The sequence below is a fragment of the Choloepus didactylus genome, chromosome 2 (genome assembly GCF_015220235.1).
Source record: "Choloepus didactylus isolate mChoDid1 chromosome 2, mChoDid1.pri, whole genome shotgun sequence".
NCBI lineage: Eukaryota > Metazoa > Chordata > Mammalia > Pilosa > Megalonychidae > Choloepus > Choloepus didactylus.
In genome coordinates this window covers 243,089,961-243,102,107 of record NC_051308.1, presented here as the reverse complement: position 1 = coordinate 243,102,107, position 12,147 = coordinate 243,089,961, and the positions used below count along the sequence as shown (strand labels likewise).

The window sequence follows — 12,147 nt, the reverse complement described above, 5'->3', positions numbered from 1 at the left end:
CAATTGAAAAACCGTATCGAAACTCAGCCATCACAGGGCAAATGGCAGGCCTGACTGAGTCAATTTATTTCCATTTTGGTGCCAAATGAAGTACCAAAACATTTAATTCTTAACCTCACCTTGGCACTATTACCACTTTACATTTATATAGCAGACTTAACTTTCTCTAAGTTAACACCTAGTTCATATTTTTCCAATAATTTTTATATATTTTTTTAAATTTAATTTTATTGAGATTATTCACATACTATACAATTATCCAAAGAACCCAAGTGCACAATCAATTGCCCACGGTACCATCATATGGTACCATCACCACAATTAATTTTCTTTTCCCAGTTTTTAGAACATTTTCATTACTCCAGAAAAGGAATAAAGACAAAAAAAAAGAAAAATCCTCCCATACCCCTAACCCCCCCATTACTGACTCACAGTATTGATACAGTACATTTGTTACTGTTGATGAAAGAATGTTAAAATACTGTTAACTGTAGTACATAGTTTGCAATAGGTATATTTTTTCCCTATATACCCCTCTATTATTTACTTCTAGTTATAGTGTCATATATTTGCTCTAGTTCATGAAAGAGATTCCTAATATTTGTACAGTTAATCATGGACATTGTCCACCACAAGATTCACTGTTTCATACATTCCCATCTTTTAACCTCCAACTTTCCTTCTGGTGATACACATGACTCTAAGCTTCCCCTTTCCACCACATTCACACACCATTCAGCACTGTTAGTTATGCTCACAATAACATGCTACCATCACCTCTGTCCACTTCCAGACACTTAAGTTCAACCTAGTTGAGCATTCTGCTCAAAATATGCAACCGCTCCCCATTCTTCAGCCTTGCTCTATATCCTGTTAACTTATATTTCATGTCTATGTGTTTACATATTATATTCAGTTCATATCAGTGAGACCATGCAATATTTGTCCTTCTGAATCTGACTTATTTCACTCAATGTAGTGCCCTTAAGGTTTCTTCATCAACCTGTTTTTTTTTAAGATGGTTTTGTTTACCCACCATACTTTCCATCCTAAGTAAACAATAGATGGTTCCCTGTATAGTCACATATTTATGTATTCACCACTATCACCACTATCTATATAAGGACATCTCCATCTCTTCCACAAAGAAGGAGGAAGAGTCAAAGAAGGTAGAGAGACAAAAAGAAAAAGAAAGAAAAAAAACATAGCTAAAAAGCAACAAAAGGAAAGATAGAATCCCATACCCCTCCCTTATGTCCCCCTCTCATAGGCATTTAGCTTTAGTATATTGCCTTTGTGACTTTAAAGGAAGCATAATACAATGTTTCTGTTAACTACAGTCTCTAGTTTGAATTGATTTTATTTTTTCCCCCAATACCACCTTATTTTTAACACCTTGCAAGGTTGACATTTACATGTTCTCCCTCATGTAAAAACATATTTGTATATTTTATCACAATCATTGAGCACCCTAGGTTTCACTGAGTTATACAGTCCCAGTCTTTATCTTTCCTCTTTCCTTCTGGTATCCCACATGCTCCTAACCTTCCTCTTTCAACCATATTCATAGTCATCTTTGTTCAGTGTACTTACATTGCTGTGCTACCATCACCCAAAACTGTGTTCCAAACCTCTCACTCCTGTCTTTTCCTATCTGTCTGTAGTGCTCCCTTTAGTGTTTCCTGTAGAGCAGGTATCTTGTTCACAAACTCTCTGCCTGTATGTCAGAGAATATTTTAAACTCTCCCTCATATTTGAAGGACAGTTTTGCTGGATATAGGATTCTTGGTTGGTGGTTTTTCTCTCTCACTACCTTAAATATATCACACCACTTCCTTTTTGCCTCCATGGTTTCCATTGAGAAATCTGCACATAGTCTTATTAAGCATCCTTTGTATGTGATGGATCACTTTTCTCTTGCTGCTTTCAGGATTCTCTTCGTCTTTGACGTTTGATAATCTGATTATTAAGTGTCTTGGTGTAGGTCTATCCAGATCTATTCTGTTTGTGGTACACTGCGCTTCTTGGATCTGTAATTTTATGTCTTTCATAAGAGATGGGAAATTTTCACTGATTATTTCCTCTGTTATTGCTTCTGCCCCTTTTCCCTTCTCTTCTCCTTCTGGGACACCCCAGACATATACATTCATGCACTTCATTTTGTCATTCAATTCCCTGAGATGTTACTCATATTTTTCCATTCTTTTCCCTATCTGTTCTTTTGTGTATAGGGTTTCAGGTGTCTTGTTCTCCAGTTCCCGAGTGTTTTGTTCTGCCTCTTGAGATCTGCTGTTGTATGTCTCCATTGTGTTTTTCATCTCTTGTGTTGTGCCTTTCATTTCCATAGATTCTGCCAGTTGTTTTTCAAAACTTTCAATTTCTACCTTATGTTCATCCAGGGTTTTCTTTCTAGCCTTCATTTCTTTTGTTATTTCTTCCCTGAACTCACTGATTTGGTTTTTGATTTGATTTAGCATATTTCTTTGAAAATCTTTAAGAGATTGTTTCATTAAAGTGAAACAATATCTCAACTGTATCTTGATTGAGGTGTAAGTTTGTTCCATATCTTTGTTTTTCCTAGCGTATATTGCAGTTTTCTGTTGTCTAGGCATCTGGTTTCCTTGGTTACCCCAATCAGATTTTCCCAGACCAGAACGGGTTCAGGTCTCAGAATGGGGCTATATTCAGGATGTATCTTAAGGGAATGACAGACTTTCCTGTGAGGTCTCCAGTCACTGTGCTTTTCCTAACCTGCCCAGCAGGTGGCACCTGTCAGCCTATCGCTCCTGACTGGTGTAAGAAGGTGTGGCATCCTTAGTTTCTGTTTTCACTGTTTCCCCCCAGGCTCTGGGGTCTGGTTCCGAAGGGAAAGCTAGGTCCCAGTTCCTTCCTCTTAGTGAAGATACACCCCCTAGGGATTTATCATCTGCATTTGAATAGCCTTTCTGACTCTGTTATCTCCACCCCTGTCTGGGTCAGAGCACTGCGAACTGAAAATGTCTGAGGCTTTCTCCTCTGAGCCTCTCAGGTTGAGAGAGAGAGAAAAAGGGACAGAAAGTCCCCTTTTGGAGCCAGTACACGGCCCCCAGTTTCAGTTGTCAGTCAGATGTAACACTTGGTCTTCTGGGCTCCCCTTCCCGGGACAGATGAGTCTTCTGGTTCTTTAAGGTCAGTCATCACTAAAAGCCTCTATCTGCTTGTTGGGGGTTTGTAGCTTGTATTCAGTAGCCCACATTTGTTAATTAAAACCCCAGTTGGAGCTTAGCAGAGCTATATTTGCTTGCTCAGGGAGTGCCACTCTCTACCACAGCGAGGTTTTGCAGCTCAGCCTGCCATGGGGGGAGGGGCTCTTGGCGCGGTTCGGCAGTTTTTACTTCCAGATTCTATGCTGCGATCTCAGGCATTCCTCCCAATCCAGGTTAGTGTATGATGTGTGGATAGTCACGGTTGTCTCCCAGCAGTTATTCCAAATTATTTACTTATTGTTCCTGGTTGTTTATTAGTTATTTCAGGGGACTGACTAAATTCCACTCCTCTCTATGTCCCCATCTTACCCCTCCTTTTTCAATCTGTTAACAACTTGACATAGTAGTTAGGACAGATGTCTTCATTTATAAATAAGAAAATCAGCTGCAGGTTAAACTGTTTGTACCCTGTCCTGCATCATTAGTCTCAAGAGTCATTACTTCTAACTTGGGATTCTCCCCTCTAGACCCTTTTGCCTGTTCTTGGTATACACCTCCTACAAGAAAATCCCCACCTAATAAACTGTTATTGATGAAAATGTTTCAAGTGGCAACATCACAAATGTCATACAGCTGCTAAACCCAACAAGCTGTGGTCCTCTGTGGGGATCCAGGTTAACAGGCCAGCACTTGTCCCTATGTCAAACAAAATTCCTTCTCTCTATGGTCTTCTTAAAAGAGGAAATCACCCCTTTCTTCTTAGTTTGAAAACATACCAAACCCTCTTATGCACCTGGAAAAGCAAATCAAAACTCAGAAATGGAATAAAAGGCCCACCTCAACACGTCTCCCCAAAAAGGCTGCATAGCCAACATCTGATTATCACTCAATAGTTTTGGCTAGAAAATATTTTATTTATTTGGAAGCAGTTTATAAAAGTAGCAAAGTATTGGAAATCTTAAAATAACTTGCATGCCTGTATGAAATCATCACAGCTGTGCTCCCTCATTTCACAGAAACATGGCCTAGAGACACATTTCCATAGAATCCCAATAAGCAATTGCTGCCCACACCCAGATGGCCAATTTTATAACAGAACACAGAGGCTGAGGCCTATAGGGAGGTTCTCTTTCCTTCTCATTGCTCTGCAGGCAATGAAACTCCAGCCAGAGGGCAAAAACCTCAAAGCAAGAGCAGGCTCCCACCAGGCTTCCATCTCCCCCCACAAACCCTCACCTCCAATTGCCAACAGAGTCCTTCAAACCAGACCTGAGCACCCGGCTGGGAGATGAGAGCAGGATGCCCACCAGCTCAGTTCAGGGCGCCTCCGAGAGCTTCAGTTTTCTGAATATCTCAAACTCCCTGACTCGGTTTATCCATGTTTCAACTCTCTATTTCCATCTGACCAAAAGGTAAGTGCACTACTGAAGTCTTCACTTATTCAAGGGGAAGGTGGGTGGAAAGGAAAAGAGATGTTTCCGCTGACAAATACACTCTGAAACGTAGGATTCAAACAGAAGGGAAACCTCGGAATATATGGTCTTTTAAGTGACACAGGAGTTGGCACAAAATTTTTTGTAGGATGTATTTGATGAAAAGTTCAGTTTCACATGCCTCCCAATTGTAAGCTAGCAATTGTTCTTTTTCTTTAAAAAGTTTAAAGAAAAACAATGATGCTTCCTATAACTTTTTGTGGGTTTACCTCTCCCCACAAAATGCTGCTGAAATGACACCAATTACGGGAGCCTTTGAGTAGAGGTTACGGAAGAGCTGGGAGAGGTCACCAGCTCCTCATCAAGACAGACACAGGCTGCCAGCCAGGCCACCCTGGCCACATTGATAGGTCCTGGCTGCCACACAGGTGAACAGTAACTGGGTCATGTTCAGTACTAGGTTAATCATCAGTGTAACGGGCACCTCAAATGGATCGAGGTGTCCTGTTTGCCACAGGGCTGGGACACACACCCAGAACAATCTCCCCAGTAAAATGAAGGAAAAAGGAATCACGTACAGGAAAGAAGCGTACTACTCAGACTCAGAGCATCACTGGGTGAAATGACTCAAACTCCCTAAAGGATGTTGGTGGGTTAAAGAGGGTTATCTGTAGTTAAAGCAGTTAGTGACTGGTGACTGGTGTTCACGCATTGCTGTCTTGGGGTGAGGAAAGCAGAGGCTCCTCCCCAATACAATTTGGAAATGCCCCAACCCCTCCCAATTGTTGCATTTTCTGCAGTCTAACAGGTACACGAATTCTGTCCCCTCAGTGCTTTGTTGAGTGGTGTCCTTTCCAGACACTGCTCTTTAACTGATCTTCACCAGCTGAGAATCTGGGTAGCATGGCTAGAGGAAAAGGTCTTAGAGAACTAGCCTGAGCTTCTGTCTGGGAACACTCCTTGGCTTTTGGAAAAACCATGGGGTTGGGTTTTGTCTTCCCTCCATCTGGTTCAAAATGCTTCTCTCTGGGTCAGCAGTAGCTCTGTTGAACTACCCAGGGAGCTGCTTTCCAGAAAGAATCCCACTCAGAGACAAAACAAGCACCACTTTGTTCCAACCCAACTCTGCCTGTGACTACTTTCAAAAGCTACCAGTACCCAGTTATTGTGGACCTGCCCTCTGTCCGGAAGCCTTCCGACCCTCCTCACTATGCGTTTCCTGGTTTACCTTGGGATTGGTTCGCTGTTGCAGTCTCCTTTCTTCCCTCTCCCTCTGCAGCCGCTCAAACTCTTCCCTGATTTCAGCTGGTGTTCTCCTCCTTTCCACCACCTGTGGGCAGAGCCAAAGTGAGAAGATATTAAGAAGCCAGAAAACACATGCAAATGCCTGGAATCATTCATTTCTGGGGTGTGCATGCTGCCTAGGGTCCCACCACCCCTTCCGTCATGACCCTAAGAGGCACCAGTCAATGGAAGGGGGTGTCCCAGCACACAATCTGAAACAGAGACCTCCCTCAAAAGAGGGCCCAGCCCCTGGGAAAGAAAGGGTTCACCACTGCACCTGCCCAGCACTGCTGCCCTGATTATTTCCTAGGACATGATTTCCCTCCACTCTCCAAAGAGACTTAGAAATTATCTTCTTTTCTTAATTTTATTAACTTATCTCTGAGGCTGCAGGAATCTTACAAAGGGAATCTCTCCTTAAATCTCATAGTTTAAAGTCCTTAATGAGGCCCAGATGACAAATATTAAATATTAAAATGAATGCAGAAGCCGTTTGAGTATGTGGGAGTGACGATGCTGGGTCTCCCCCCTAGTAAGCCAGTGGTGACCACTAGGGACTTTTTGAGCTTCTTGGACCGAGGGATCTCAAGCTATCAGGTCGGATGTTTTAGAATCATGGGATTCTTCTTCCTAAGATATGACATGAACCTTAGAATGTACAGGACCAGTTATACTTTAGTATAACAATACTCAGGAGCTCAACACGGACTACATTAACACTCAGGGATGCACAGTGATGTCAAAACTATGAGATCTTGGCCTTTTTTAGCTTATCACGAAAAGAAGACAATCCCGCTGAGAATTCAAAGAGTGGAAGAAACAACAGAAGGAAAGGGCACTGCACGCCTGAGGTCCACAACTGCATCATTTGTAAGGGTCCTGTTTATGGCTACAAAATACTATTTCCCTGCGAGAAGCACAGCAGTCAGGGTAGGACCGAAAAAGGAGTTACTTTTCTTCTATCAGGACCAAAATCATCAGATGGATTTGCCTATGTTACTAAAAAAATACAGGGAAGTCTTGAGACGCCGCTCAAAAAACATTACAGATGATGTAAGATAAAACTATCTTGGAAGCCCCAAGTTTTAAAAATCGTTAAAAAAATAAAAAACCAAAACATGCTTATAGCAAAAAAATCAAAATAGTACAGAAGGATAAGAAATGAATAGTAAAATTTCCCCTTCAACTTTTTTCCTTCTTCTCACAGGCCAACACTCAAGTTTTATGTATCTTTCCCAAAATGTTTTATGCATTGAATATTTGTATGTTTACATGTATGTAAGTTTATTTATTTTGAACATAAATGGGATCATATTATAGGATTTGTGCAACTTGTTTTTATTATGCAATAGGGAAAAATAAATACGAAAATTGGCCTGTCCAAAAAAACTTCAATAAATTTTTCACTATTGCTTTCAGGAAGTAAACAGATAAAAATAATGAAAACATTTTCTCCTCTAATAATCCAACATAAATCAGCAATTACTACAAAGAGGGAGGTGGTTATTTTTAAGGACGTTTACACGGAAACTCCTAGTTGGCAGGACAGTGGCGGTTTTGTGACCGCACAAAAATATGCTGGGTTATGCTGACAAGGCAAGCTTACCCTGCTCCTTCACCTCTTGACACTTTTACTTCCTCAAAGACACCCTATCTTGGACTGAACAAAAGCCAGGTTCAGCTTTTCAAAGTTCCCATTATCTCCTCAATCTCCTATCAGCCTTCACCAAAAGAAAATAAAAATATAGGCTTTGGGGAAATGTAGGTTATTAACCTTGATAACCTTGAAGATCAAGAAAAAATGATTTAAAATACTTCTGTGCTGGTTTGGAGCTGTTATGTACCCCAGAAAAGACTATGATTGTTTAATCCAATCTTGTGGGGGAAGACCTACTGTGGGTGGGACATTTTGATTAGGTTGTTTCCATGGAGATGTGACCCCGTCCATTCAAGGTGGGTCTTAGTTCCCTTGCTGGAGTCCTCTATGAGAGGATAAAAGGCAGAGACATTTTGGAGAAAGCTTAGAGAAGCTAAGATATGTAATCCAGAGTTTGCCCCCAGGAGAAGCTAAGAGAGAGAAGGTAAGACAGAAGCCCAGAGACAGAAGCCCACAGAAACCAGAAGCTAAACTCGGGAGAGGACCAGCAGACTCTGGCCATGTGCCTTCCCATGTGACAGAGGGATCCCAGATGCCACTGGCCTTTCTTCAGAGAAGGTATTGTCCTGTTGATGCCTTAATTGGGAGATTTTCATGGCCTGAGAACTGTAAATTTGTGAACTAATACACCCCCATTGTAAAAGCTAATCCATTTCTGGAATACTCAATTCTGGCAGCTTTAGCAAACCAGAACAACTTCTTGATTCGTTATTGACTTTTAACCCCAAATTAGTGAACCTGTGACTGTCAAACCACAAATTTTCCAGACCCCTGCCAATGATGGCCTAGGTGACTCATTCCTAAGGACAAGGAGGGCCTGGGTTTGAGGCCTTGGCATCTGGAAAGGAAGAGCTGTTTAATCAGGCTGTACAAGCCTGAATGAGAAGATTTCATAATTGAATACCCTAATTCAACAGGGTGCTATTTTTAAAAATGCAGATTAAACAAGTTTGATTAGCTGTTACTTTAACCAAGACATAAACAGACCCTATGAATATGCCTATATACTGATTTTTTTCATAAACAGATTGAAAAGCCTCCAGGAATTAAGTTTTGAGACTTGAACCTTGCAGTAAATCTAAACAACTGAAAAGCATCAGGCTCCACAGAGGCCAGAGAAGGACAAGATTTGTTTTCAAGAATTCTAGCTCTTTCACCTCTGCAGACTGAATTCATAGCTATACACTACCTTTTCTCTGACACACTTTGTGATAGCTAAAGAGGCAACTATTCCAAAGGTGTGAGGTCATTCCATTTCTCATCACAAGATTTGCAAATAGCTGTTGCCAAATCAGAGCCAACTACAAAGTCAAAGTGGCTGACCCCCTGCAGTGGGAAGATAGTCTGCTGGGCAAGACATCTGAAACCTTCACTTCCATGGGCTTCTTACATCCTATTACCTATAGCCTTCTAAACAGAGTGCATTAAGATGGGGAATGGAACCAAACCAAGTCACCTGGAACTCAACAACCCCTAGATGTAAGTAACCAAGAACAAAGCATCCTAAACTTTATTACAATTGGTAAACAGCAGTCACTTGAAAGGTTCTGATGAACAGCATGCATCATATGCAGCCTGTCAATCTATACACTGGTACTGTTCATTTTCAATGTGGGCATCCTCCCAAACACTGCCGACCAACTTAAAGAACTAGAATGGCTGTTTTAACAAGCTGGAAATGGCTACATCTCATTTCTTTGAAATCCTGCAAGAGAACGACAAAGTCTCTTGAAGGTTAAAAAAAAAAAAAAAAAAAAAAGAAAAAAATGCTGAAAACTTCTGTATTTACTGAAAATAGTGCTGATATTTTAAGTAATCTAAAAAACCTCAAATTTCATCTGCAGCCTCACCAATAAAATGGAGGTCTTACTACTGCTTGGATAGGGGGTGATTACTATACCATGTCTCTGGAGTGCTTTGAGATCTCTGGATTAAAGGCATCTGTTTAGCCAAACAAATCTGCAGTAAATGGACAGCCTTTAGGAACAGGAAGTTTCACAGTCTAGAACTATTAGCAGCAGCATGAAGGGAACAGAGCTGCTTCCCTGGAGTGGAAGCTATTACTGACATGTGAGAAGCCCATCATATATATTCAACAATCCATCCAGCTGTAGGAATTCCTCAAAGGAATGTTGGTGCCAGCTCCATAAAATGAGCTTGAGTTCAGGGAGACTCTTCTTTTATAGTATAAACAAGGGTTCAGTGTTCCCACTGTATGATAAGCACTGATACGTCCCTAAGTAAATATCTGGGGAGGCATCATCCTGCAATCTTCACTGAAGGTGTTTTCCTCTTGCGGAGCTTTAGCATCAATATGAAAAGAAAAGTCAATTCTGATGGATGAGAACTTGACTTCCTTAGAGTAGTGTACTAAAAAATGTGACTACAAAAACTTATCCAAAGGTACATCCACCACCTGTGACTGCCTATATGCTCTTATAATCACTCCTAGGTGTGTGGTTTTTTTGCTTTTTTTTTAATTGAGAGATAATATGGTTTGGCAATAGGAACCATGCAGTATTTTGCCAGGAAGACATTGTCCCATTGCTCCCATAAGAGTTGGGATAATGCTGCTGGGAATTAGAAACCTAGAGTCTAAAGTAGGATATGTAAAAGTGGTTGACAGCTTTTGGTAACATGGCTGCTGCCATGAAAAGCTGTATCCAACTCACACCACAAAAAAAAGCAAAAACAAAACAAAACAAACAAAAAAAACAAAAAAACCAAGTAGCTTGTTTATAGTGGTATATAATGTGTGAGGAGACATTTAGTAAATACAACAGGATTTTATTTTCATTTTTGGAAATAAAAATGGCTAAGCTATAAGACTTACCACTCAGTTACACTGAACTGACATGACATGAGGCATTGCTAGTTCCATCACTTCAGATGCCACAAACCAAATGCTTAGTGGAGCCAGGCAGGACATGTAAACGAGTGAAGGGTCAGGTGGAACACAATAGGGAGTGGTGGGGGCCGGGGCAAACTGGACAGCACAGCCCGGTCCAAAGGGTAGAGTCTCCTCAGTTAGAGTTGACTGCTGTCCCACGAGGGAATTCAGATCCAGTGTTAGCAAATGTTCAGAATTTTCAAGAAAAGACAGAAGACTGGATTTTCATGTAAAACCTCCCAAGTTTCAAATGTTAGAAAATACAATCCATTGTGTGGGGCAATCAAAACATGTATCTATTGGTTGAATATGGCCCACAAACCACCAACAATAAGCAGCTGGAGAAAGGGGAATAGAACCCCATTTCACGTCTCTTCCACTCCTTATTAGAAGGTTTTCGTACTACAAGTAGAAGAAACAGGCACACACTTGAGATTAAATGCCAAAAGAACTTCAAGGGAAATCTTATATGATGAAGAAAAATTAGCCCAACAATAGTCAATTCAATGTTAACAGCCTATCAAAATTTCTTGGGCATTAGAACCAAATTTCTTTAATGAAATTAAGTAATAACACCTCTGTGTTCCTATAGTACTATAGAGTTTTACAACTAATTTTCATATTCATTTTGCTACCTGACCCTCATCTCTTCATTTCACAGATACTAAAATGGAGGAGCAAAGCAGCCAAATGACTTGCCCAAGGCTCTATATCAAGCCAGTGGCAGAGTAAAAGAAAGCCAAGCCTTCTGAATTTTAGTCCATCGTTCTCACTCTAGCACGGCTGCCCAGGGTAACCTACTTCATAGACACTTGCTATACATTTTGTTTTGCTCATTATGTTTGACAATATTCTAATATCATAGTACATTAGAAATGGAAGGGTCACTATAGACAGCTGAGTCCAGTAGTTGTCAACTTTCTTCTGCTTTCATTTTGTTCACCTGCATAACACATTACCAGCAGAAACATTTCCTAAATGCAGTTATATGCATAATCTAAGGTGGAGAGAGTGGAAGGGAGTGCATGCATAGACAGAATTGTACCTGGCAGAAATGGCCTTCCACCAACCTCCGACCCTCACCCCAGGGTTAAAAATAATTGGAACAGCACCTCCCTCTTACTTTTCACTTGACAGATTAGGAAACTGAGGACGAGTTAAACGACTGAGTGGCCCAAGTTCAGAGTGAGAAAATGCAAAGCCAAGTCTGGAATGCAACCTCTCACACCCAAGTATGTGGCAATGAAGGGGACTCTACTGTCTTCGATACTGTTCTCAAAAACATTATCGTACTTTGTGTGTGTGTGTGTGTGTGTGTGTCTGTGTGGGTTTGTTGGTGGTGGTGACTTTTCTGGGACACCAGACGCACAGTTTCTCTTACCTCCCATCCTTCCATTTCCAGTCCTCTCTTCCCATATATATCATAGATGGCCCTGGTTTGGGGGTCATTAAGCACTGCAAATTAAAAATCAAACATTTTACAAGGTACAAAATTCACCTTTGGATCCTTTCTGAAAAGAATGTCATTAGGCGAGACTGCCTGTCTTTTTTCTTCCCTGTCCGGTCACAATCTTCCTGGAGACCCTCTCCATTCCATACACAACCTTCCTCCTAGTTGCATTTCTGATCCAAACTAGGACATGTTTAAAGGGTGACCACAAATGAGAAAAGTCGAATTTTCCCAGTGTCCAAGCTACT

General features: G+C 41.0%; 1 protein-coding gene across 1 annotated transcript in view; it reads right to left on the bottom strand.

Annotated features, from left to right (window-relative positions):
• DNAJC11 (DnaJ heat shock protein family (Hsp40) member C11) overlaps positions 1 to 12,147 on the bottom strand; it is a 69,858-nt gene that overhangs the window by 29,634 nt on the left and 28,077 nt on the right. The window contains 2 exon segments of the mRNA XM_037828635.1: positions 5,847 to 5,948; positions 11,831 to 11,904. Of these exon segments, the coding sequence (XP_037684563.1) occupies positions 5,847 to 5,948; positions 11,831 to 11,904 (176 nt within the window).